The 23,160-nt window shown below is 42.0% G+C and overlaps 2 protein-coding genes across 6 annotated transcripts in view; both read right to left on the bottom strand.

Annotated features, from left to right (window-relative positions):
* LOC110537662 (F-BAR and double SH3 domains protein 2) overlaps positions 1–12,236 on the bottom strand; it is a 46,142-nt gene extending 33,906 nt beyond the window's left edge. The window contains exons 1-4 of one of the 2 annotated variants that reach the window (XM_090192557.1): positions 11,962–12,167; positions 5,546–5,643; positions 1,976–2,021; positions 242–387 (exon numbers count right to left, since the gene is read on the bottom strand). In XM_090192557.1, coding sequence (XP_090048683.1) covers positions 242–298 — 57 coding nt within the window. In that variant the 5' untranslated portion in view covers positions 299–387; positions 1,976–2,021; positions 5,546–5,643; positions 11,962–12,167. Of the gene's footprint in view, positions 1–241; positions 388–1,975; positions 2,022–5,545; positions 5,644–11,961 lie in introns of both variants that reach the window. The other variant, XM_021623873.3, reaches the window with a different exon arrangement.
* Positions 12,237–12,868: 632 nt separating this feature from the next.
* Positions 12,869–23,160, bottom strand: part of LOC110537663 (protein FAM168A) — a 63,829-nt gene continuing 53,537 nt past the window's right edge. For 3 of the 4 annotated variants that reach the window (XM_090192562.1, XM_021623874.3, XM_021623876.3), the window contains one exon: positions 14,698–17,857. The gene's annotated coding sequence lies outside the window, so the exon portion shown is untranslated. Of the gene's footprint in view, positions 17,858–23,160 lie in introns of all 4 variants that reach the window. The other variant, XM_021623875.3, reaches the window with a different exon arrangement.

Genomic DNA, 23,160 nt, shown 5'->3' with positions numbered 1-23,160 from the left:
GAGAGAATCTGTGTCTGTACCACATGCCCTCACTACTGGTCTCCCCCAAGGCTCGGTTCTAGGCCCTCTTTTCTCTATACACCACGTCACTCGGCTCCGTCATATCCGCTTATGGTCTCTCCTATCATTGCTATGCGGATGACACTTAACTACTTTTCTCATTCCCCCCTTCTGACACCTAGGTGGTGACCCGCATCTCTGCGTGCCTAGCAGATATCTCTGCTTGGATGTCAAGCTCAACCTCGGCAAGACGGAGCTGCTCTTCCTGCCCGCTCCTCTTCCGGCCTGCCCGCTCCATGACCTCTCCATCACGGTCAACAATTCCACTGGGTCCCTCTCCCAGAGTGCAAAGAACCTTGGCGTGATCCTGGACAACACACTGTCGTTCTGTTAAAACATAAAAGCAGTGATTCACTCCTGCAAATTGATGTTCTACAATATCAGTAGAGTACAACGTTTCCTCACACATAAAGCTGCGCAGGTTCTATTCCAGGCACTTGTTATATGGGCTCCCCGCTTGTGCCATCAAACCCCCGCTACTTATTCAGAATGCCGCAGCCTGTCTGGTGTTCAACCTTCCCAAGTACTCCCATGCTGCTCCGTATACTCTACTGGCTCCAGCTGAAGCTCGCATTGACTACAAGACCATGGTGCTTGCCTAAAGAACAGCAAGGGGAACTGCTCCTCCCTACCTTCAGGCTATTCTCAAAATCTACATCCAAACCTGAGTACTCCGTTCTGCCACCTCTGGTCTCTTTGCCACCCCACCCCTATGGGAGGTCAGCTCCCGCTCAGCCCTGTCAAAGCTCTTCTGTCCTGGCACCCCAATGATGGAACCAGCTTACTCCTGATGCTAGGACAGCAGAGTCCCGGCACATCTTCCCGAAAACATCTGAAATCCTACCTCTTCAAAGAGTATCTTAAATAATACATCTCTTAATGTGTGTGCATCTATAGCAGCTCACAGGATTGGTTTTAGGGCAGATAGAGACAGGCGGCACAACACAGCTACTAGCACAACAACGCTATTCATGAATAGATAATGTGGTGATGGGAATTGTTCAGTGTCCTTCTTCAGCAGCCTCACAGTGTGTGCACGAAATACTTGGTTTTCTTGTGTGGCACCCTGAATCTTTAGCCGACTAGATAGTGTTGGTTGGAGAGTGGGTGTGAGAAAGTGTCTTGGAGGCACTCTGTCTTGGAGGTGACTCTTGATATATAGAAGACTGTAGTACATATAAATGGCATGTGAGAAAGGATATGAATGAAATCCTCGAAATACACCCCCCCACAAAAGTGTCTGGGTAGTGCCTGGTTGGGGTTACTCCCAAGCCAGAACCCTCTTTTAATCACAGTAATGGTTCACATTCAACACGGGGATGCCACGCCTGAATAGACCAAAGCAGGAGCATAGGGGGGTTTTGAAACAGTACATTTATATTCACAGGAAGCTGTGGCCAAAACAACTCCACAACAAGGAAGTGGGCCACACGAAAACGCCACAACTGAGACAGAAGACTTTAGAGCTGACATACATCACATCGAATGAGGATATTGTGGTCGTCTGATTTAGGGACCACCCACTGTACCGTATGACTAGCAACATTTTCACGAGATTCTACAATGTGAAGTAGGTGCGCACTCAGTTCGCAAATTACGTTCAGGAGGTGCTAAGTACGCTCAGCCAGCAAATGTTTCTGAGCCCTTAGAGTGGTACTCTCAGATAGAGGAGTAATCCATCAGACCACAACTGAGCCCTGATCCTCCCAACGACGCCAACCGTAACTATACCCAAACCTCGTATGGGGGCGCAGTTGGTGTCTTTGTGTGTCATTATTGGAAGATTATTTTTTTGGCGACACAAATAAGACGACAGCAATGCCACAATATAATGTCATCCAGATGCAGAAATGAACACGCCTCCAGAGTGATAGAGAGAGCGAACTAAGGATGGAGAGAGAGAGAGAAGACTCACCTGGGCATAGTCCCTCTCTACAGCGGCTTTCTTCTGACTGAATGTCCTACAAGGAACGAAGGTAGAACAGAATTATATACACCATATAATAATTAACTGGGAAAAGAGACTGAATGGACACTACAAGACTATATGTGTTAAGCAATGCATGGTACATTTTGATTTAAAGCCAATGACATGCTAGGCATCATAACTACATGACCAAGAGTATGGGGACACCTACTCGCCGAACATCTCATTTCAAAATCATGGGCATTAATATGGAGTTCGTTCCCCCTTTGCTGCTATAACAGCCTCCACTCTTCTGGGAAGGCATTCCACTAGATGTGGGAACATTGCTGTGGGGACTTGCTTCCATTCAGCCACAAGAGCATTAGTGAGGTTGAGCACTGATGTTGGGCGATTAGGTCTGGCTCTCAGTCGGCGTTCCAATTAATCCCAAAGGTGTTCGATGGCGTAGAGGTCAGGGCTCTGTGCAGGCCAGTCAAGTTCTTCCACACTGATCTTGACAAACCATTTCTGTACGGACCTCGCTTTGTGCACGGGGGCAGTGTCATGCTGAGTCAGGAATGGGCCTTCCCCAAACTGTTGGCACAAAGTGGGCTTCCGGGTGGCGCAGTTGTCTAAGGCACTGCATCTCAGTAATAGAGGTGTCACTACAGACACCCTTGTTCGAATCCAGGCTGTATCCGGCCATGATTGGGAGTCCCATAGGGCGGCGCACAATTGGCCCAGCGTCGTTCGGGTTTGGCCGGTGTAGGCTGTCATTGTAAATAAGAATTTGTTCTTAACTGACTTGCCTAGTTAAATAAAAAATAAAGCACATAATTGTCTAGAATGTTATTGGCTACTCTAGCGTTACTGGAACTAAGTGGCCTAATCATGAAAAACAACCATCCACCAAACTTTACAGTGGGCACTATGCATTGGGGCAGGTAGCGTACTCCTGGCATCTGCCAAACCCAGATTCGTCTGTTGGAGTCCAATGGCGGTAAGCCATTCAGTTCTTGTGCTGATGTTGCTTCAAGAGGCAGTTTGATACTCTGTAATAAGTGTTGCAACCGAGGACAGATGATTTTTACACGCTTCAGCCCTTGGTGGTCCCGTTCTGTGAGCTTGAGTGGCCTACCACTTTGCGGCTGAGCCGTTGTTGCTCCTAGGCGTTTCCACTTCACAATAACAGCACTTACAGTTGACAGGGGCATCTCTACCAGGTCAGACATTTTATGAACTGACTTGTTGGAAATGTGGCATCCTGTGACGGTGCCAAGTCGAAAGTCACTGAGCTCTTCAGCATGGCCAAGGAGATTGCATGGATGTGTGCTCAATTTCATACACCTGTCAGCAATGGGTGGCTAAAATAGCCAAATCCACTAATTTGAAGGGGTGTCCACATACTTTTGTATATATAGTGTATCAATCCGATTTCTAATGAATGTGATGGCTTGTTATTAAATTGTGACAAATCGTTTGATTGATCAAAATAGTAGAGTGGTGCATATAACTATGCAGTGTAGACGTGCTGTAATATTTTTACTATTTTATTTTTCTATTTCACTGCTTATCGAGGTCATATTCATTAGGGCATGCAACAAAAAACACTTACAACAGAAAACAAAGATTCAAATGCATTATTGGTTAAAATATTCCCTCCCTGTTTCAGTCTGTTTTCTTCCATTTGATGTCTAATGAATAATCCCCAGGGTCCCAGTTGTGATATTGTCTTTACAGTTCCAGGAGTGAGCAGAGTATGGCACAGCTTGTTCTCTCTCACAGTTGGAGAACCACAGCGTCTACTGAGCTATGTCCTTCCCTCCACTCTCACAACAAAAATAATCTGAATTCTTTCAGTAACTGTACTTATTTTTCCTCCCGTTCCAGGGCCACTAGTCCCTCCTTTCTCCCGGTCTCTCTCCCTATTCTAGGCTCTGTTCTATGCAACTGAATCCAGGACTTCCTGACAGGCAAACCCCAGGTGGTGAGGATAGACAACAACACCTCTGCCACACTGACCTACAACACAGGGGCCCCCCAAGGGTGCGTGCTCAGCCCCCTCTTGTACACCCACGACTGTGTGGCCATGCACGACTCCAACACCATCATTAAGTTTGCCAACAACATGAACGTGGTGGGCCTTATCCCCGACGGCAACGGGAGCCTAGAGGAAGGTGGTTAGAGCCCTGGTAGAGTGGTGCCAGGAAAAGCCTCTCCCTCAATGTCAGCAAAACCAAGGAGCTGATCATGAACTTCAGGAAACAGCAGATGCAGTGGACGGGGCTGCAGTGGAGAGGGTCAAAAGCATCAAGTTCCTCAACGTGCACACCAGAGGACCTAAAGGACCTAAAATGGTCCAATCACACCACCACCGTTACAGTGTCTCTTCAACCTCAGGTTACTGAAGAAATGTTGCATGGGCCCTCGGGTCCTCAAGAAGTTCTATAACTGCACAATTGAGAGCATCTTGACCGGCTGGATCACCGCCTGGTACAACAACTGCACTTCCCTCATCTGGAAGGCTCTACAAAAGGTGGTGCATCACTGGGGGCTTCCTGCGTGTTCCCTACCCTACAGCCTCCTTGATTAGAGGACGAGAGCCTCTGAGTTCTAGGGCCACAATCAGACACCCTTGCTCGTGAGTCTTCTTTTCTAGCACACGTTCACTGGGCATTTTATAGTAAATTACAGTGTGTTAATATTTGTCTGAGTGCTCCAGTATACAGCAAAGCCATACTGACACAACAGATCCTTTCCCTCTGCATGGGTCGTGTTCATTAGAGAACATTGATTTAAAATTCTGTGCAATGGAAAACGAAAATGAATTTCTTATTAGAGTCCAGGCAGTCCCTCCTTGTTTCAGTATGTTTGGTACCTAATGAACACATCCCTGCCTCCCTATACTATATCATTGCCTGTCCCTATCAATCTCCCTGTGACATTTTTTAAAATTTTATTCTGGTAACTTAATCGAAATCCCATTTGCAGGATTCCTGATTATTCCATCCTGATCCCAGGAATCTTTGGGAATGATGCCACTCTTATTTTAACACTGAAAGGTATTTTTATCCAACTTCGATTTTCCTCCAAGAGTGACTGGCTGAACATTTCGGGCTTGTTCGATCTCTAGGTATTTTTCTTCTCTCTCTTTGTTATCCTCTATTCCCCCCCCCCCCCCCCCCCCCCCCAACAAACTACTTATGGCAGCCAGAACATCTGGAGTGGAGGCCCTCCTTGCTTTTCACTTCCATCTGTTTAGTGTGGGCGGTGCCACCTCACCCAAGCCAAAGAAAAGAAAGCGAAACCCAAGACTACCGTTACATTCCAAATAAACCCGTAGCCTCCCTGCCAGGGTACTTCATATCATAGACATGTACAAAGATCAGATTGGTATTGCCAATATGGTAATAGTGGCTACCCCCCCATGTAGAATTGTCATTGATTATATCTATCCAAGCCTTTCACAACTACGCAAGTGCCTAGGTAGTAGGGGTTGATTTGGAACTGGGGATAGAGACACATCCTCAATTGCCATCCACCGGCTCCCTCCACCCCCAACTTCCACCCTCCCCTTACTTCAGGTCCTCTAGTAGGTCACACTCTGTCTGGTGTTTGATGTGTAGTCTGCTCATCTGCTCAGCATGAGTATGCTTTAGCTCCTGTGTAACCTTGACCTGAGGGAGAAAAGAAATGTCAGAAGAAATGGAATAGACAACCAAATCCATCTTTTGGTGAAGAAAGCCGTAAACTCCTAAAAAGTGCACTGAATGTCATAAAAGCACAAATACATTATTTTTAACAGTCTCTGTATATCTGCATGTTTCCGGTTGACGCATTAACAGGGGCAAGTCGTTGAATCGATCAGGGTCATGTTCATTAGGGCACACTGTAGCAAAAACAATTGCAACAGAAAACTTAGCATAAAATTTTTAAAATGAAGCCGCTTGCGAGAATGCCAAGAGCATGCAAAGTTGTCATCAAGGCAAAGGGTGCCTGCTTTGAAGAATCTCAATATAAAATATATTTTGATTTGTTTAACAATTTTTTGGTTACTACATGATTCCATGTGTTATTTCTCGAGGTGGACCAATTAAAATTAGGGCTGATTTCAAGTTTTCATAACAAATCGGTAATCGGCCTTTTTGGACACCAATTATGGCCGATCACATTGCATTCCACGAGGAAACTGCGTGGCAGGCTGACCACCTGTTACGCGAGTGCAGCAAGGAGCCAAGGTAAGTTGCTAGCTAGCATTAAACTTATCTTATAAAAAACAACCTTCACATAATCACTAGCTAAGCTAGTAATGTCATCAACTATGTGTAGTTAACTAGCTTGTCCTGCGTTGCATTTAATCAATGTGGTGCCTGTTAATTTATCATCGAATCACAGCCTACTTTGTCAAACGGTGATGATTTAACAAGTACATTTGCAAAAAAAAAGCACTGTAGTTGCACCAATGTACCCAACCATAAACATCAATGCCTTACTTAAAATCAATATACAAGTATATACTTTTAAACCTGCATATTTAGTTAAAATAAATTCATGTTAGCAGGCAATATCAACTAGGGAAATTGTGTCACTTGTCTTGCGTTCAGTGCAAACAGAGTCAGGGTGTATGCAACAGTTTGGGCCGTCTGGCTCGTTGCGAACTAATTTGCCAGAATTTTACATAATTATGACATAACATTGAAGGTTGTGCAATGTAACCGCAATATTTAGACTTAGGGTTGCCACCCGTTTGATAAAATACGGAACGGTTCCATATTTCACTGAAAGAGTAAACGTTTTGTTTTTTAAATTATGGTTTCCGGATTTGACCATATTAATGTCCAAAGGCTCATATTTCTGTGTTTACTATATTATAATTAAGTCTATGATTTGAAATATCAGTCTGACTGAGCGGTGGTAGGCAGCAGCAGGCTCGTAAGCATTCATTCAAACTTTACTGCGTTTGCCAGCCGCTCTTAGCAATGCTTGATCACAGCGCTGTTTATGACTTCAAGCCCATCAACTTCTGAAATTAGGCTGGCAATACTAAAGTGCCTATCAGAACATCCAATAGTCAAAGGTATATGAAATACAAAATGGTATAGAGAGAAATTTCTTTACAGGGAATATTGAACCACCAGATTTCATATGTTCTGAGCAAGGAACTTAAATGTTAGCTTTTGTACATGGCACATATTGCACTTTTACTTTCTTCTCCAACACTTTTTGCATTTTTGCATTATTTAAACCAAATTGAACATGTAGATTTTATGTATTATACTAAGTTATAAAAGTGTTAATTGTTCATTCAGTATTGTTGTAATTGTCATTATTTCAAATATATATATATATAAAAAACCCGGCTGATTAATCTGTCTCATCTTTTTTTGGTCCTCCAATAAATCGGTCGACCTCTAGTTATTTCATAGTTTTGATGTCTTCACTATTATTCGACAATGTAGAAAAAAAGTAAAGCTAAAGAAAAACACTTGAATGAGAAGGTTTCCAAACTTTTGTCATGTACTGTATTTATTTGTGTACACACACACACACACACACGTTCAGTTTGGGGTCACTTAGAAATGTCCTTTTTTAAAGAAAAGCTCATTTTTTGTCCATTAAAATAACATCAAATTGATCAGAAATACAGTGTAGACATTGTTAATGTTGTAAATTATTATTGTAGCTGGAGATTTTTCAATAGAATAACTACATAGGCATTCAGAGGCCCATTATCAGCAACCATCACTCCTGTGTTCCAATGGCACGTTGTGTTAGCTAATCCAAGTTTCATTTTAAGAAGCTAATTGATCATTAGAAAACCCTTTGGCAATTATGTTAGCATAGCTGAAAACTGTTGGTCTGATTAAAGAAGCAATAAAACTGGCCTTTAGACTAGTCGAGTATCTGGCGCATCAGCATTTTTGGGTTCGATTACAGGCTCAAAATGGCCAGAAACAAAGACCTTTCTTCTGAAACTCGTCAGTCTATTCTTGTTCTGAGAAATGAAAGCTATTCCATGCGAGAAATTACCAAGAAACTGAAGATCTCGTAAAAGTACTACTCCCTTCACAGAACAGTGCAAACTGGCTCTAACCAGAATAGAAAAAGGAGTGGGAGGCCCCGGTGCACAACGGAGTAAGAGGACAACTACATTAGAGTGTCTAGTTTGAGAAACAGACGCCTCACAAGTCCTCAACTGGCAGCTTCATTAAATAGTACCCGCAAAACACCAGTCTCAACATCAACAGTGAAGAGGTGACTCCGGGATGCTGACTGTTCTTTCGGCTACCGCATGGCAAACAGTACCGGAGCTCCCAGTCTAGGTCCAAAAGGCTCCTTAACAGCTTCTACCCTCAAGCCATAAGACTGCTGAACAGTTAATCAAATGGCTACCCAGACTATTTGCACACTACTGCTACTCGCTCTTTATTATCTATGCATAGTCACGTTACCCCTACCTACATGTACATACTACCTCAACTAACCTGTACCCCACATTGACTCAGTACCAGTACCCCTGTATATAGCCTCATTATTGTGTTACTATATATATATATTTTTTAAAACTTTTTTCAACTATTTTAATGTGTTTTTCACAGTATCTGTTGTAATCGGTGACTAAATTTGATTTGGCAGATGCCAGGAGAATGCTACTTGCCCCAATGCATGGTGCCAACAGTATAGTTTGGTGGAGGAGGAATAATGGTCTGGGGCTGTTTTTCATGGTTCGGGCTAGGCCCCTTAGACCCAGTTTAGGGAAATCTTAACGCTACAGCATACAATCACATTCTAGACCAGTAGTCGCCAACCGGTCGATCACTATCGACTGGTCGATCTTCAAGGCATTCCTAGTCTATCACCAAATATTTCTGTAGAAATTATTTTACACTATTACAAAATGCGCTTCTGAGTAGCCAAGTAGATAGCCCTGCGTTTTATTATTATTAACAGCTCGTCGTGTCGATTTTAATATTAAGGAATATTTAACTTTCTCTGGTCATAGGAACAACATGAATTTGTGCATGAGGCAGACGCGGTGTGACTTGAGTTTCACCATCAGGTGGAAGACGGTGTCCCCTCTCTGGTCAGTCTCACCGGTGGAAAGGAAGGAGAGAGCAGGGACCGTGAGACGCGGATGAGAAAAATATTTTTCAATGATCAACCAACTCGGAATTCCAAGTCGGAAACTTCGGCATCTTTCTAGAGCTCCGACGTTTCGACCTGAAGATCACTGACGTCGTGATTTGACCTTGTTGACCATCAGATGCAGGTACCATCAGTCAAGTAAAATAAAAAAGCTGATTTCAATTCATGCTCCACAGTGCCTCACAAGCGCTAAACCAACTAATCTATTTTGTTATCAAAGCTCGAGTTTTGAAATATAATATGGTCTGATTAACAATATTGGCAGGCCAATCATGTAGCCAATATGCTGTGATAATGTATTAGGCCTACTGCCCAAACATAATTTCTACAAAACTGTTTGTGTGAGGTTAATGTAAAAAATATATCTATATATATATTTTTAAAAAATCTGAGCAGTTGATCTCAGCTTACTTTTTGACTGTGAAAGTGATCTTGACGCAGAAAATGTTGGTGACCACTGTTCTAGACGATTCTGGGCTTCCAACTTTGTGGCAACAGTTTGTGAAAGGCCATTTCCTGTTTCAGCATGACAATGCCCCCGTACACAAAGTGAGGTCCACACAGAAATGGTTTGTCGAGTGGTGTGGAAGAACTTGACTGGCCTGCACAGAGCCCGGACCTCAACCCCATTTAACGCCTTTGGGATGAATTGGCAAACCGACTGAGAGCCAGGCCTAATCGCCCAACATCACCCTATTTTACCTAGATATGATGTGTGTATGTATTGATATGTAGGCTGTGTGTGGCATTTTTAAATGTATGTAGTTCTGTCCTTGTCTGTTAATGTTCTGTATTGTCATGTTCTGTGTGGACCCCAGGAAGAGTAACTGCGGATTTCACAACAGCTTATTGGGATCCTAATAAAATATGAAATACCAGTGCGAAACCTCACTACTGCTCGTGGCTGAATGGAAGCAAGTCCCCACAGCAATGTTCCAACATATAGTGGAAAGCCTTCCCAGAAGAGTGGAGGCTGTTATAGCAGCAAAGGGGGAACCAACTCCATATTAATGCCCATAATTTTGAAATGAGATGTTTGACAAGCAGGTGTCCATATACTTTTGGTCATGTGGTGTATATTAAATTCAGATTTTCCTACTTCCCACAGCTTTGACCTTATGTTATTTTTAGTGCTATATTGAGTACTGCAGTGTTGGGTTTGGAGCATGCAAGAAAGGAATTTCAATGTAATTGTGCACGTGACATTAAAAACTTGAAACTAATGGTCAGGTCGAACACTATTCAATGATCTCACACGAGCATTAGTTGTCTGACTAACACAGCCGATCATTAGGGGAAAATATACTGAGGCTAAAATAAGGCTATATTCAGACAACTACAAAAACAGGTCAAGTGGTTGATCTAATAGAACACGGTGTTTCTATTTCAGGAAATGAATCATCTGTAGCGCTACCACTGACATCTGAATGGCTTTAGCCTATTCCTCAGCAATTAGTATGCTAAAGCTCCCCTGTTTGTGAGAGAAATGTAATCCGTAAACAATCATCAACATAACAATTGGCAAATGTACTGTAACAGTGATAATTCATACTTTACAAAAATAAACACAACATGCAATAATTTCAAAGACTTTACTGAGTTACAGTTCATAAGGAAATAATTTAATTGAAATAAATGAAGTAGGCCCTGATCTATGGATTTCACATGACTGGGCAAGGGCATAGGCCCACCCACTTGTAAGTCAGGCCCACCCAATCAGAATGTTTTTCCCCACAAACAAGCTTTATTACAGACGCAAATACTCCTCAGGGCCCCCTCAGACAATCTCACAGGTGAAGAAGGCAGGGTGACATGTAGTCTGCGGTGGTGAGGCCAGTTGGATATACAGCAAACTTCTCTAAAATGGATGTTGGAAGCGGCTTATGGTAGAGAAATGAACATTCAATTATCTGGCAACAGCTCTGGTGGACATTCCTGCAGTCAGCATGCCAATTGCGCGCTCCCTCAACGTGAGACATCTGTGGCATTGTGTTGTGACTGCACATTTTAGAGTGGCCTTTTAATGTTCCAAGCACAAGATGCACCTGTGTAGTAATCATGCTGTTTAACCAGCTTCTTGATATGCCACACCTGTCAAGTGGATGAAATTCTAACAGGGATGTAAACAAATGTGTGCAAAAAATGAGAGAAATTAGCTTTTTTGTGAATATGAAACATTTCTGGGATATTTAATTTCAGCTCATGAAACCAACACTTGTTGCATTCATATTTTTGTCCAGTATAAAATCAAGTTCTATTTCATTAACAACAACTCGACTCTAAATAATTTGATATAGTTGAACCTCGACTGTAGGAATTCTAACAGAAGTACAATTTATTATCCAAACAGCAACATACTTCTGTGTAATGTTTTTGGAACATGATATATAACAGGATTCCCATATGTTTGTTGCTGTTTTAGTTACCTTTAATCTTTAGAGGTCTAAATTCTGCCATCCAGCACCGCGTTCGCTTGTAACGACTCTCCACTAAGACTGTTACAATGTATGTATATATATTTTTATAGTTTAATCCAAGCAAAGGCTACAATTTGGAACCGTGAGAACATTCGTTTTTTTTATTGAATTGAGTACCATTTTACCCAGGACATTTTAGGCTACTTTGGAACATAATACAAATATTTAAGTTTAGAATATCTAAAACAACTCACTAACCAAAAGGTCGTGTTTGCGTTTGATAAGAACTGACGTTATAACACGTTGTGCCGACCTGGTGGTTGCATATCTTAAAATTGGACAACAACAAAGCGTGCATCTTTCAACAATTAGGCTACATAAGCAACATTCGTCGAAACATTTGCAGAGAAAAGTAAAACCGGGCCAACTCACCTTTCTTGGTGGAGGCTGCATGTTAGAATTTTTACATGGATGTTTTCCCCCCTAACAAATATTGAAGTTAATCCGCAAAAAAACTTTCGATTGTATGTAAATTACAGAATGAGAACCACGCACTGGGTGAATTTAGTCTGGTTCAGGCGGCCATGACGACCCAACTCAACACACCGATGAAGTCCTGTTGAAAATCGACTGCCTCCGGGAACATAAAAGCGAAGTTTGCGATACAGCAGGGTTTCCGGTGGAGGAGAGATGGGGGATGGCGGCACACTGAGGAAGTACATGGGATTTTTCGTGGGGATTGCATTGCTTATTGTTGGGAATTTGAGATGTAGACTCATCGTGGCCATGTCCGCTGCATAAACATGGGGATTCGTTGGAGATGAGGTGAATCATATCTGACCACTGCGTTTAAATCTATGCTGTGGCCCTCAGAAAAACACCTATTTTATAATTTCCCCTCAATTATCTCAGATTAATATAGAGATTTATTCCTACAGATAAGTGACATGTCAAGGCAAAAGTATACAGATTCAACATGGTTGAGTAAAACAATTTCCAAGTTGTTTTGTACAGGCCTACTATTATGATTAAAGGCTATCAGCAGATAGCAGTGCACTGAGTCTGATAAGAGATTCATGGGAGAATGCAATTGCATTGCAATTGTGAACAGGGACAGACTTGGACCAGAAATTGGCCCCGGCTTTTCCTCAAGGCTCCCACACCGGCTCATTCAATAGCATAGCGGCTGTTAGAAATCTGATGTGTAGTGTACATCTTATCCCTTGAACGTTTGCTTTTTTTTTGCAGTTTAGTCAAAACAATCATTTACAAATCAAGAGAGGCCACAACGTTCCTTTATGATGAATTGGCGCAGGACACAAACACGTAAAAGCTGGGCTTTTTGGGAAATATTTTAATAGTTATTGAATGTTCTACATCGTACAGTAAGTATTATACAATTACAAACTTGCCTTGTCACCAGGACCACTATCCGATCCTCATTAGAACAAAATCAGATTTACACTTCATATACACAAGTCTGATGTGGGTCTTTGCTTCAAGAACGTCCCAACCGCATGTTATAAAACGTTCTGCCAGCATTGCTGCAACGTAGTGACAGAACATAGCAAAGACTCTGGGGGCCATTAGTCGGGAAGTAGTTTTAATCTCAAGGTGCTGACTCTTATAAAGTCGGTCTTAAAAATAGACTTTTTTGTGAAGACGAGTATACTTCCCTCTCTCGAAATTAGTGTTCAAATCAAAAGTTTGACAAGGCCGAAGTTCATCGTGACCAAAGGAAACAGAAAAGGCATAGGGATTGTTACTCTTTCATGTTCAACATTGGTGGAGCTGCTTGCTTCTCGACCTCCAGGCAATGAGACACCCAGGGCAGCTCCCAGCTCTTAAAATTGCAGACTGAGTTTGCTACGTTGCAGGGATGTTACACATAACATGAAGTGAACAGCGGTGAAACATACTGTAGCAAAAGGAGTTTTGATCCCCGTTTACAAATCTCATGTCTCAATCCACAATCTCTGGACCCATACCCTTTAGCATTTTTCAATAAACATGAATTGTAGTGTAAGGACTTGACTCCAGGCTAGATTTCAGTCTACAGTATGCCCAGTTAGCACATTCAGTTCCCTAGATTTTTCAGGGAACATCTGTTTATGGTGTCAGTTAGGTTTTGGGAACATTTCTCGTGTTTCAATGCCCTGGGCGTTTGAGGAGAAAGGCCAGCGAGTGGGGACTGTATGCCAGTCGTTTCTGACCAGGTTGCCAGATTGTGCCCCTCCCCACATCTGCTCCACTCATCCTACAGACTTGTGTTCTGAAATGCCCCCTGAAGCCCTAAGAGACAACCCACATCAGCTCAACCATAATGATCTTCTATTTTAAGAATAATAAACATCAATCAATCAACAAAACCTTAAATAACACTTATGGTAAAAAGCTCTTAAATTACATACCAGAAATGAAAAGTGTATCATTCTTTTAATCCTTTTTTTTTTTTTTTTTTTTTTTTTTTTAACACAGAGGTTATACTCGTAGTACACATGGTTATTTTGGAGGTTTTGAACCTCCAGATATTTAGCACTCAGCATAGCATTCACATAAATTTGGGCCTGTGCAACTAGTCATATGCCTTGTTCAGTTCTTGCATCACATTACATGTTCTAGTGAATAGCACTACAAAACAATATTTGTCAATGGTCTCAAAAAAAAAGCTGTCTGGTTGTTTGTGTTTCTTTGCTCTAATGCCCCCCCCCCCCCCCCCCCCCCCCCAAAAAAAATGTAGCACAATAAATGTACATTTGAGACTTGTTTTCAATGTTCTTGTCCTATTTGGCTTTGTGATATGCTACTGACAGGGGAAAGTGGAGGTTGGGCAACGTTAGCTCTACAGCCTGACCAGTGCAATTTTGGGAGGAAATTCACACAGGACTGCATACATGCTTCACACGCACAGACACACTACACTACACGGGAGGTGAGGGGCTGATACTGATAACTTTCCTCACACAGTCAACACACACATCTATACCCCATTCACTAGTGAATGATACTCTATAAATTGTAATATTTTGGGCGCAGGATACCTTTATGTTATTTTTTTACTGGCGAGGTAACGTGGCATCAAATAAAATAGCATTTTGAATTGTACGTAGTGGTTAACTAATTGTAACAGATTGAAAGAAGCAGTAGCAATTATTCACAACAGATATCTTAAATGTACAGTTGTTTATTGAGACCAAAGAGTACACTATCAAAATGCACTGAACTAAATTAACTCTTAAGAAATCGTAAGATGTCTCTTAAAAGATGAGCTAAGTACCTGTTATTTAGCATAGATTATTACTTTTAGATGTTTGTGCAATACATTTTTTACACACTCACATGATAACTGATATGTGGTCATGACACAGTAAGCTAGTGTTGAACCATAATAACAGAGTATGGAACTCCTCCTCACAACCCAAGCTGAACTCAACCCAAGCTGAACCCTGTTTCCTTGCCAACTCCATTTATAAATTCCAAATGGATTGCTAGCCACTCCTGTGGATCTAGGCGGACTGGGTCAATATACCGTACGCGTTACAGTAAAAGCTTCATCTTGCCTTCTGATTGGCTAGGTAGAAATGTCAGCCATATTGCATTCGCCTATCCCAATCTTCTCAGGTCTGCAGTTGTAGGGACTAGGGAGGGAGTTGAGGCTAGCAGTGTTGGGGTTACTTCCACTAATTCAATTCCCTCTCCCTGTAAATTCCAATAAATACAATTCAAATGCCAGGTCAGTCATTGAATCCAGAGATAATTAAATTCCTCTCAATTCCAATGTTAGGTCAATTCCAATATTTCAATTCATAATTCAATATTATCCCCAAAAATTACAAGTTGAAATGATTCAACACAAATCCTGCAGTCCATTTTTTAAATACTAAGTGCATTAGTTCCATCAACTAACAAATATTCAATTACAATTCCATAAAATTCCAAATATTTTTTTTTATTCAAATTGAATTCAACAAATTCTCTATTTCATAGTGAATTCAAGAATTTAATTGGAATTTTAAATAAAATTGGAATTGAGCCTAAACCTGGGGGCTAGGGTTCGATTTGGAAGTCAACACATGTCCCACACGGACCTCTCCCAACCCAGTGCCCCAGTCATAGGGTTTTTGCCCCACAGACTAAAGGGACATGAAATCATTCAATTTTTTCCTTCCAATTTCCTGTTTCAAAAAAAAAAATCCCTCATACGCATGATTCCCTTCACGATCCTAACTTCCTTCCATGGTGTTTGCCCTGGAAACAATGATGTCCTGGGCCTGTTCTATTAGCTACTCTGAAGGGAGGGAGGGCAGAGGAGGGAGGGCCTAGCAAGGTAGCAGGTTGACCAACATGCAAACAAAATGTTTCCTTTCACTAATTGTATGAGACCTAGGTCCAAAATAAAGTGTTTTTCCACCTGCCATTGTTTAAAAGCATTCACCAGACTGGTGAACTAGTTTCAATTGCATGGACTACTCAGAAACATACACATAGAGACCAGATGACAATTCTCTGGAACACAATTCTCTTGGGACACATCTGTGTTGAGGTCAGTCAGGTTTCTAAAACCTATTCCCTATATAGTGCACTACTTTTGACCAGAGCCCTATATTGGTAAGGAATAGGGGGCCCTGCACCCCTCACTTCTGCCCTCTCCTGGTCACCTGAGGAACTGATGACACTCTGATCAGGGGCTAAATCTCTATTAAACATGTAAACATGACATGGAATCTTTATTGCAAATAACACTTATCTCTAGCCTGTAAGATTTATGGGAGGCATGCAGCACAGGGCTATGGGTATTGATACTTGACCACTAAACAATTGAGATTATTTTCTTCCTTTTCCCCCTTGTACTCCTTTCTCCCTCTTTCAAGTCTGCTGTTCTTATGTGTGTCGGCCAGCTATTGACTTTAAAATCCCTTTTGACTCCTTTGACTTAGCTATCCCTGGTCCTGACAATTTGCCTCACCCCTCAAACTCCATGCACCTTCGTTGATACGACACCAGAACTGGATTCAGTTCACAACATAGCCTGCAAGGTACGAGGGAGACCCTATCCAGTCATCGATCCATCGCATCCTATACCATCTACACTTTTAAAATGTGTGCGATGTCCTATACATCTGTAATGTATATCTGTGAACAAGTGTGTCAGTGCGCACCTTACGCATGCCAACTGAAATACCTAAATGCGAGTGCGTTTGCATGTTCGGCAAGCTTTTATGTGTACAAAAGAACTACAAACGCGCACAGGCGCTCGCTGTCACATCAGTATACCTATATATAATATAGTCATGTATAGATATTTCAATTTCTTACTCTACTCTAGTAGACTTACAAGCTAACTATGTCCACTGAACTTACTGAAAATATCCTCTACATGGTGTGTAACTATTATGGTACTTACGGTATTAGTCTTTCTCCTTGTGCAGGGTTTCCCAAAGTCGGTTCCGGGGTCCCCTCTGGGTGCACATTTAATTTTTTGCCCTAGTACTACACAGCTGATTCAAATAATCAAAGCTTGACGATGAGTTGGTTATTTGAATCAGCTGCGTAGTGCTAGGGCAAAAAAACAAAAATGTGCACCCAACTTGACTGATATAGTGGGTAAAATATTAAAGAAGCCAAGTTAATGCACTGTTGCTACAAGCTGGAAGACGACCCTTATTATCTTGTGCTGGAAGATGATTGTGTGTGAACGTAAACACAAATGAGAAGGCAAATCAAAAAGGGTGAAAGGAAATTGAGGCGTAACACTTGTACGGTGCTCCCCCCCCCCCCCCCCCCCCCCCCCCCCCAAGAATGACTGGAAAATAAACGACCGGTACTCGCCTGAAAAAGTATGATTTTTTCCTACAACATTAGAATTTGGCAGCATACAAAGACGTGTACATTCTCACGGCGAAGGGACTGGCTTTGCGTCAGAACCAGTGTTCAGAACACAAAAATACACACACACACACACACACACACACACACACACACACACACACACACACACACACACACACACACACACACACACACACACACACACACACACAAACATAAAAAATAAGCACAAATGTATTATAAATGTACCATACTGTTGGTCAGTGTGTGTCTGGATTATAAGAGAGAGTCAAAATCAAAGAAACTAATCCCCAAAAAACTGAGGCTGGTCAAAAATAATAAAAACATGAAAAAGCAGCTTTTCCAAATCACAAAAGAATGCATTAAGTGATCCTTGCACTTTAGTTTTTTGTTCTTGCAGACAGACTTGGTGCTTGTATGCCAGGCCTCCTGCACCAATGTAAGACTTGAGTTATTGTGAGTGATATTGACTCCCGATCTGAGGGGAAAGAGGTACAGAGAGAGATGGAGAGAGGAAGAGAAGTGGAGGGATGGAGAAGAAAAATTTCACACGAACAATGTATTATATACAGTGCATTCGGAAAGTATTTAGACCCCTTGACTTTTTTCACATTTTGTTACGTTACACCCTTATTCTAAAATTGATCAAATAGTTATTTTTTTCTCAATCTACATACAAATACGCCATAATGACAAAGCAAAAACCAGATTGTTGAAATTTTTGCTAATTTATTACAAATAAAACACCGAAATAACATTTTCATAAGTATTCAGACCCTTTAAATAGTACTTTGTTGAAGCACCTTTGGCAGTGATTACGGCCTTGATTCTTCTTCAGTATGACGCTACAAGCTTGGCACGCCTGTATTTTGGAAGTTTCTCCCATTCTTTTCTGCATTTTCTTTCCTCTCAAGCTCTGTCAGGTTGAATGGGGAGCGTCGCTGCAGAGCTATTTTCAGGTCTCTCCAGAGCTGTTTGACCGGGTTTAAGTCATGTCCTGTCCCAGTCTGAGGTCCATGCTTCACCATAGGGATGGTGCCAGGTTTCCTCCAGACGTAATGCTTGGAATTCTGGCCAAAGAGTTCAATCTTGGTTTCATCAGACCAGAGAATCTTGTTCCTCATGGTCTGAGAGTCAGTGTGACATGTGCCTATTACTGAAGAGTGGCTTCCGTCTGGCCACTCTACCATAAAGGCCTGATTGTTGGAGTGCTGCAGAGATGGTTGTCCTTCTGGAAGGTTCTCCCATCTCCACAGAGGAACTGTCCAATCAATGGAATTTACCTCAGGTGGTCTCCAATCAAGTTGTAGAAAGTCTCATAACAAAGGGTCTGAATACTTTGTAAATAAGGTATTTCTGTTCTTTCGTTTTTATTTATTTGCAAACATTTCTAACCTGTTTTTCGTTTGTTATTATGGGGTTTTATTTAATCAATTTTAGAATAAGGCTGTAACAAACTAAATGTGGGAAAAGTATATACAGTGCATTCGGAAAGTATTCCCTTTTCCCACACTTTTTTTTAACGTTACAGTCTTATTCTAAAATGTAATTATTATTTTTTGTTAATCATCCATCTACACACAATATCCCATAATGAGAACGCGAAAACAGGTTTTTTAGAAATGTTTGCAAAAAAAATACAAATAAAGAACAGAAATACCTTAATTACAGTATTTGGACGTTTTGTTATGAGACTCGAAATTGAGCTCAGGTGCATCCTGTTTACATTGATCATCCTTGAGATGTTTCTACAACTTGAATGGAGTCCACCTGTGGTAAATTCAATTGATTGGACATAATATGGAAAGTCACACCTGTCCATATAAGATCCCACAGTTGACAGTGCATGTCAGAGCAAAAACCAAGCCATGAGGTTGAAGGAATAGTCCGTAGAGGGTCGAGACAGGATTGTGTCGAGGCACAAATATGGGGAAGGGTACCGAAACATTTCTGCAGCATTGAAGGTCCAAGAACAGTGACTGGCATCATTCTTAAATGGAAGAAGTTTTGGATCCACCAAGACTCTACCTAGAAATGGTCGTCCGGCCAAACCGAGGAATCGGGGGAGAAGGTCCTTGGTCTGGAAGGTGACGAACAACCCAATAGTCACTCTGACAGACCTCCAGAGTTCCTCTGTGGAGACAGGAGAATCTTCCAGAAGGACAACCATTTCTGCAGCACTCCACCAAATCAGGCCTTTATGGTAGAGTGGCCAGACAGAAGCCACTCCTCAGTAAAAGGCACATGACAATCCGATTGGACATTACCTAAAGGCACCTAAACACTCTCAGTCCATGAGAAACAATATTCTCTGGTCTGACGAAACCGATATTGAACACTTTGGCCTGAATGGCAAGTGTCACGTCTGGAGGAAACCTCGCACCATCTCTACGGTGAAGCATTGTGGTGGCAGCATCATGCTGTGGGGATGTTTTTCAGCGGCAGGGACCGGGAGACTAGTCAGGATTGAGAGAAAGATGAACGAAGCAAAGTACAGAGAGATCCTTGATGAAAACCTCCTCCAGAACACTCAGGACCTCAGACTGGGGTGAAGGTTCACTTTCCAACAGGAAAACAACCTTAAGCACACAGCCAAGACAATGCAGGAGTGGCTTCGGGACAAGTCTCTGGATGACCTTGAGGGGCTCAGCCAGAGCCCGGACTTGAACCCGATCGAACATGTCTAGAGAGACCTGAAAATGGCTATGCAGGGTTCTACCCATCCAACCTGACATAACTTGAGAGGATCTGCAGAGAAGAACAGGTGTGCCAAGCTTGTAAAGTCATACCCAAGAAGACTCGAGGCTTCAACAAAGTACTGAGAAAAGGGTCTGAACAGTTATGTAAATGTGATATATGTGATATACAGTGCCTTGCGAAAGTATTCGGCCCCCTTGAACTTTGCAACCTTTTGCCACATTTCAGGCTTCAAACATAAAGATATAAAACTGTATTTTTTTGTGAAGAATCAACAACAAGTGGGACACAATCATGAAGTGGAACAACATTTATTGGATATTTCAAACTTTTTTAACAAATCAAAAACTGAAAAATTGGGCGTGCAAAATTATTCAGCCCCTTTACTTTCAGTGCAGCAAACTCTCTCCAGAAGTTCAGTGAGGATCTCTGAATGATCCAATGTTGACCTAAATGACTAATGATGATAAATACAATCCACCTGTGTGTAATCAAGTCTCCGTATAAATGCACCTGCACTGTGATAGTCTCAGAGGTCCGTTAAAAGCGCAGAGAGCATCATGAAGAACAAGGAACACACCAGGCAGGTCCGAGACACTGTTGTGAAGAAGTTTAAAGCCGGATTTGGATACAAAAAGATTTCCCAAGCTTTAAACATCCCAAGGAGCACTGTGCAAGCGATAATATTGAAATGGAAGGAGTATCAAATCAAATTTATTTATATAGCCCTTCGTACATCAGCTGACATCTCAAAGTGCTGTATCAGACCACTGCAAATCTACCAAGACCTGGCCGTCCCTCTAAACTTTCAGCTCATACAAGGAGAAGACTGATCAGAGATGCAGCCAAGAGGCCCATGATCACTCTGGATGAACTGCAGAGATCTACAGCTGAGGTGGGAGACTCTGTCCATAGGACAACAATCAGTCGTATATTGCACAAATCTGGCCTTTATGGAAGAGTGGCAAGAAGAAAGCCATTTCTTAAAGTTATCCATAAAAAGTGTTGTTTAAAGTTTGCCACAAGCCACCTGGGAGACACACCAAACATGTGGAAGAAGGTGCTCTGGTCAGATGAAACCAAAATGGAACTTTTTGGCAACAATGCAAAACGTTATGTTTGGCGTAAAAGCAACACAGCTGAACACACCATCCCCACTGTCAAACATGGTGGTGGCAGCATCATGGTTTGGGCCTGCTTTTCTTCAGCAGGGACAGGGAAGATGGTTAAAATTGATGGGAAGATGGATGGAGCCAAATACAGGACCATTCTGGAAGAAAACCTGATGGAGTCTGCAAAAGACCTGAGACTGGGACGGAGATTTGTCTTCCAACAAGACAATGATCCAAAACATAAAGCAAAATCTACAATGGAATGGTTCAAAAATAAACATATCCAGGTGTTAGAATGGCCAAGTCAAAGTCCAGACCTGAATCCAATCGAGAATCTGTGGAAAGAACTGAAAACTGCTGTTCACAAATGCTCTCCATCCAACCTCACTGAGCTCGAGCTGTTTTGCAAGGAGGAAAGGGAAAATGTTTCAGTCTCTCGATGTGCAAAACTGATAGAGACATACCCCAAGCGACTTACAGCTGTAATCGCAGCAAAAGGTGGCGCTACAAAGTATTAACTTAAGGGGGCTGAATAATTTTGCACGCCCAATTTTTCAGTTTTTGACTTGTTTAAAAAGTTTGAAATATCCAATAAATGTCGTTCCACTTCATGATTGTGTCCCACTTGTTGTTGATTCTTCACAAAAAAATACAGTTTTATATCTTTATGTTTGAAGCCTGAAATGTGGCAAAAGGTCGCAAAGTTCAAGGGGGCCGAATACTTTCGCAAGGCACTGTATGTACAGTGGGGCAAAAAAGTATTTAGTCAGCCACCAATTGTGCAAGTTCTCCCACTTAAAAAGATGAGGCCTGTAATTTTCATCATAGGTAAACTTCAACTATGACAGACAAATTAATTTAAAAAAACAGATAATCACATTGTAGGATTTTTAATGAATTTATTTGCAAATTATGGTGGAAAATAAGTATTTGGTCAATAACAAAAGTTGATCTCAATACTTTGTTATATACCCTTTGTTGGCAATGACAGAGGTCAAACGTTTTCTGTAAGTCTTCACAAGGTTTTCACACACTGTTGCTGGTATTTTGGCCCATTCCTCCATGCAGATCTCCTCTAGAGCAGTGATGTTTTGGGGCTGTTGCTGGGCAGCACGGACTTTCAACTCCCTCCAAAGATTTTCTATGGGGTTGAGATCTGGAGACTGGCTAGGCAACTCCAGGACCTTGAAATGCTTCTTACGAAGCCACTCCTTCGTTGCCCGGGCGGTGTGTTTGGGATCATTGTCATGCTGAAAGACCCAGCCAAGTTTCATCTTCAATGCCCTTGCTGATGGAAGGAGGTTTTCACTCAAAATCTCACGATACATGGCCCCATTCATTCTTTCCTTTACACGGATCAGTCGTCCTGGTCCCTTTGCAGAAAAACAGCCCCAAAGCATGATGTTTCCATCCCCATGTTTCACAGTAGGTATGGTGTTCTTTGGATGCAACTCAGCATTCTTTGTCCTCCAAACACGACGAGTTGAGTTTTTACCAAAAAGTTATATTTTGGTTTCATCTGACCATATGACATTCTCCCAATCTTCTTCTGGATCATCCAAATGCTCTCTAGCAAACTTCAGACGGGCCTGGACATGTACTGGCTTAAGCAGGGGGACACGTCTGGCACTGCAGGATTTGTGTCACTGGCGGCGTACTGTATTACTGATGGTAGGCTTTGTTACTTTGGTCCCAGCTCTCTGCAGGTCATTCACTAGGTCCCCCCGTGTGGTTCTGGGATTTTTGCTCACCGTTCTTGTGATCATTTTGACCCCACGGGGTGAGATCTTGCGTGGAGCCCCAGATCGAGGGAGATTATCAGTGGTCTTGTATGTCTTCCATTTCCTAATAATTGCTCTCACAGTTGATTTCTTCAAACCAAGCTGCTTACCTATTGCAGATTCAGTCTTCCCAGCCTGGTGCAGGTCTACCATTTTGTTTCTGGTGTCCTTTGACAGCTCTTTGGTCTTGG

This window comes from Oncorhynchus mykiss, chromosome 12, assembly GCF_057628025.1.
Source record: "Oncorhynchus mykiss isolate SJ-2025 chromosome 12, ASM5762802v1, whole genome shotgun sequence".
NCBI classification, from domain to species: domain Eukaryota; kingdom Metazoa; phylum Chordata; class Actinopteri; order Salmoniformes; family Salmonidae; genus Oncorhynchus; species Oncorhynchus mykiss.
The sequence above is the reverse complement of the archived record's forward strand: the minus strand, read 5'-3'. Positions and strand labels throughout refer to the sequence as shown.